We start from the raw sequence: 1,725 nt of genomic DNA, 5'->3' as shown, positions 1-1,725 counted from the left end.
TGAGAAGCAAAGATGGAAATACTGACATCCACTCATAACAACACAGAACATCTGATTGCCATCATGACTAAATAAATATGAATGGGAAGAACTAGGAAACAGTGATAAGTCAGTTTAAGGTTTTATTTAGCTAGTTCGTGTGACATAAAAGAGAAGTATAATGCTTTATTTTCTTTTTAACCAAGCTTAACCAGATATAATAATATTAATAATAGGCTTAAAGAATACAGTATACTTTGAAGAAACCAACTAATCAAACTTTTTGACCTGTACTGTTTCCTAATTTGATGAGAAAGCACGGCCAAACTTTCTGATTGGTCGACAATTTTTACTATACTTGATTCAGTCAAGATCTGCTGGACTTTGTAGCCTTGTTTCTATGTTTCACACTTGTGAAACTGGTTATCTCAGTTTCTATATACCGTGTGTATTATAATCAATTTTTACTATACTTGATTCAGTCAAGATCTGCTGGACTTTGTAGCCTTGTTTCTATGTTTCACACTTGTGAAACTGGTTATCTCAGTTTTCTATATACCGTGTGTATTAGATTCTGTGTTGGCAGCCTGGCCACAGTACATTTTTGCTTCGTTCTCTCCCGCTGCCAGGGCTATCTCCATGCGCTCCGAACCTTCAGAGTTTGCCCAGGGAATGGCTTACCACCCGTTTCTGCTGCCCCCCAGCCGCCAACCACCTGACTTCAGCGTCAGTACACTTATTCAGCCGTCCTATTACCCACTGCCACATCCCTACCCAACGACCCCCTTCCCCAAGGTACTCTCTGAACTGCCAAGAGTCCGGCCATACATAACGGCTAGTCAAAATGGACTCCTACGGTCGGTAAGAGTTTTGGAGCCCGAAGAAGACAGTGTACAGGATGATCCCAAAGTAACCTTGGAGTCCAAGGAACTCTGGGAACAGTTTCATGCTGCAGGAACTGAGATGGTCGTCACCAAAACAGGCAGGTAAGAATTGTTGTTAGCGAGGGGAAAAATTCATCTAAAGATAATTCGTTAACATGGTTAGTGAGATAAGAATAGTGTGTTTTAACAAATAACTCTACATACAATTCTCTCTCATCTCCTTGTGGTTTTGTTTAGAACCTACAGACAAACAGATCTGTGTAAAATACGTACAAACTTATATGTACCTATTCATTGTTTCGAAGAGATGCCTGTATAAACATAACGCCGTTATTAACGGTTATAAAACGTTTCGTTCTTGCTATGACACATCGTCTTCCATTATTACGTAAGTAATAGCAATTAGTTTAATATAGCTCATGCAACAACAGTAATCACTATTATCTGAAATAATAAACTAATGTTTGTATGCAAAGTTGGACTTTAATATTTTAGTAGTTTTTAAATTGGATTGTTACATACGACGTGTCAATAGGGTATAGGAAGTGCACTCGTGCTGGAACATGTCGCCACTATCCTTATCTAGGATGTATCCCCTTTGGAAAAATAATAATAATAACGTATTTTATGATAATTATAACAATTGATTATCAAGTGTGAATTTGAATTTTCTGGGTGAAGAACACAAAGTTTCAAAACGAAAAACAAACATTTCTAAATAACGTGGGTTTTCCTGGCCCAGCATGACCAAATGGTTAGGGCACTCGACTCGCGATCTGCAGGTTACGGGTTCGAATCCCCGTCCTACCAAACATTGACTTAATGTGACGTCAATCCCAATACTCGTTGATAAAAAATAAAA

The 1,725-nt window shown here is 38.3% G+C and overlaps 1 protein-coding gene across 1 annotated transcript; it reads left to right on the top strand.

Annotated features, from left to right (window-relative positions):
* Positions 1-618: 618 nt before the first annotated feature.
* LOC106469459 (T-box transcription factor TBX3-like) lies at positions 619-965 on the top strand (the record flags this gene model as incomplete). The annotated part of the gene is made up of 1 exon (XM_013929955.1): positions 619-965. A coding segment is annotated over exon 1 (347 nt), but the record flags the coding sequence as incomplete, so codon positions are not given.
* Between the last annotated feature and the right edge of the window lie 760 nt (positions 966-1,725).

The sequence above is a fragment of the Limulus polyphemus genome, unplaced genomic scaffold (assembly GCF_000517525.1).
Source record: "Limulus polyphemus unplaced genomic scaffold, Limulus_polyphemus-2.1.2 Scaffold3500, whole genome shotgun sequence".
In the NCBI taxonomy this organism is placed as follows: Eukaryota; Metazoa; Arthropoda; class Merostomata; order Xiphosura; family Limulidae; genus Limulus; species Limulus polyphemus.
This window is presented reverse-complemented; position numbering and strand designations above follow the sequence as displayed.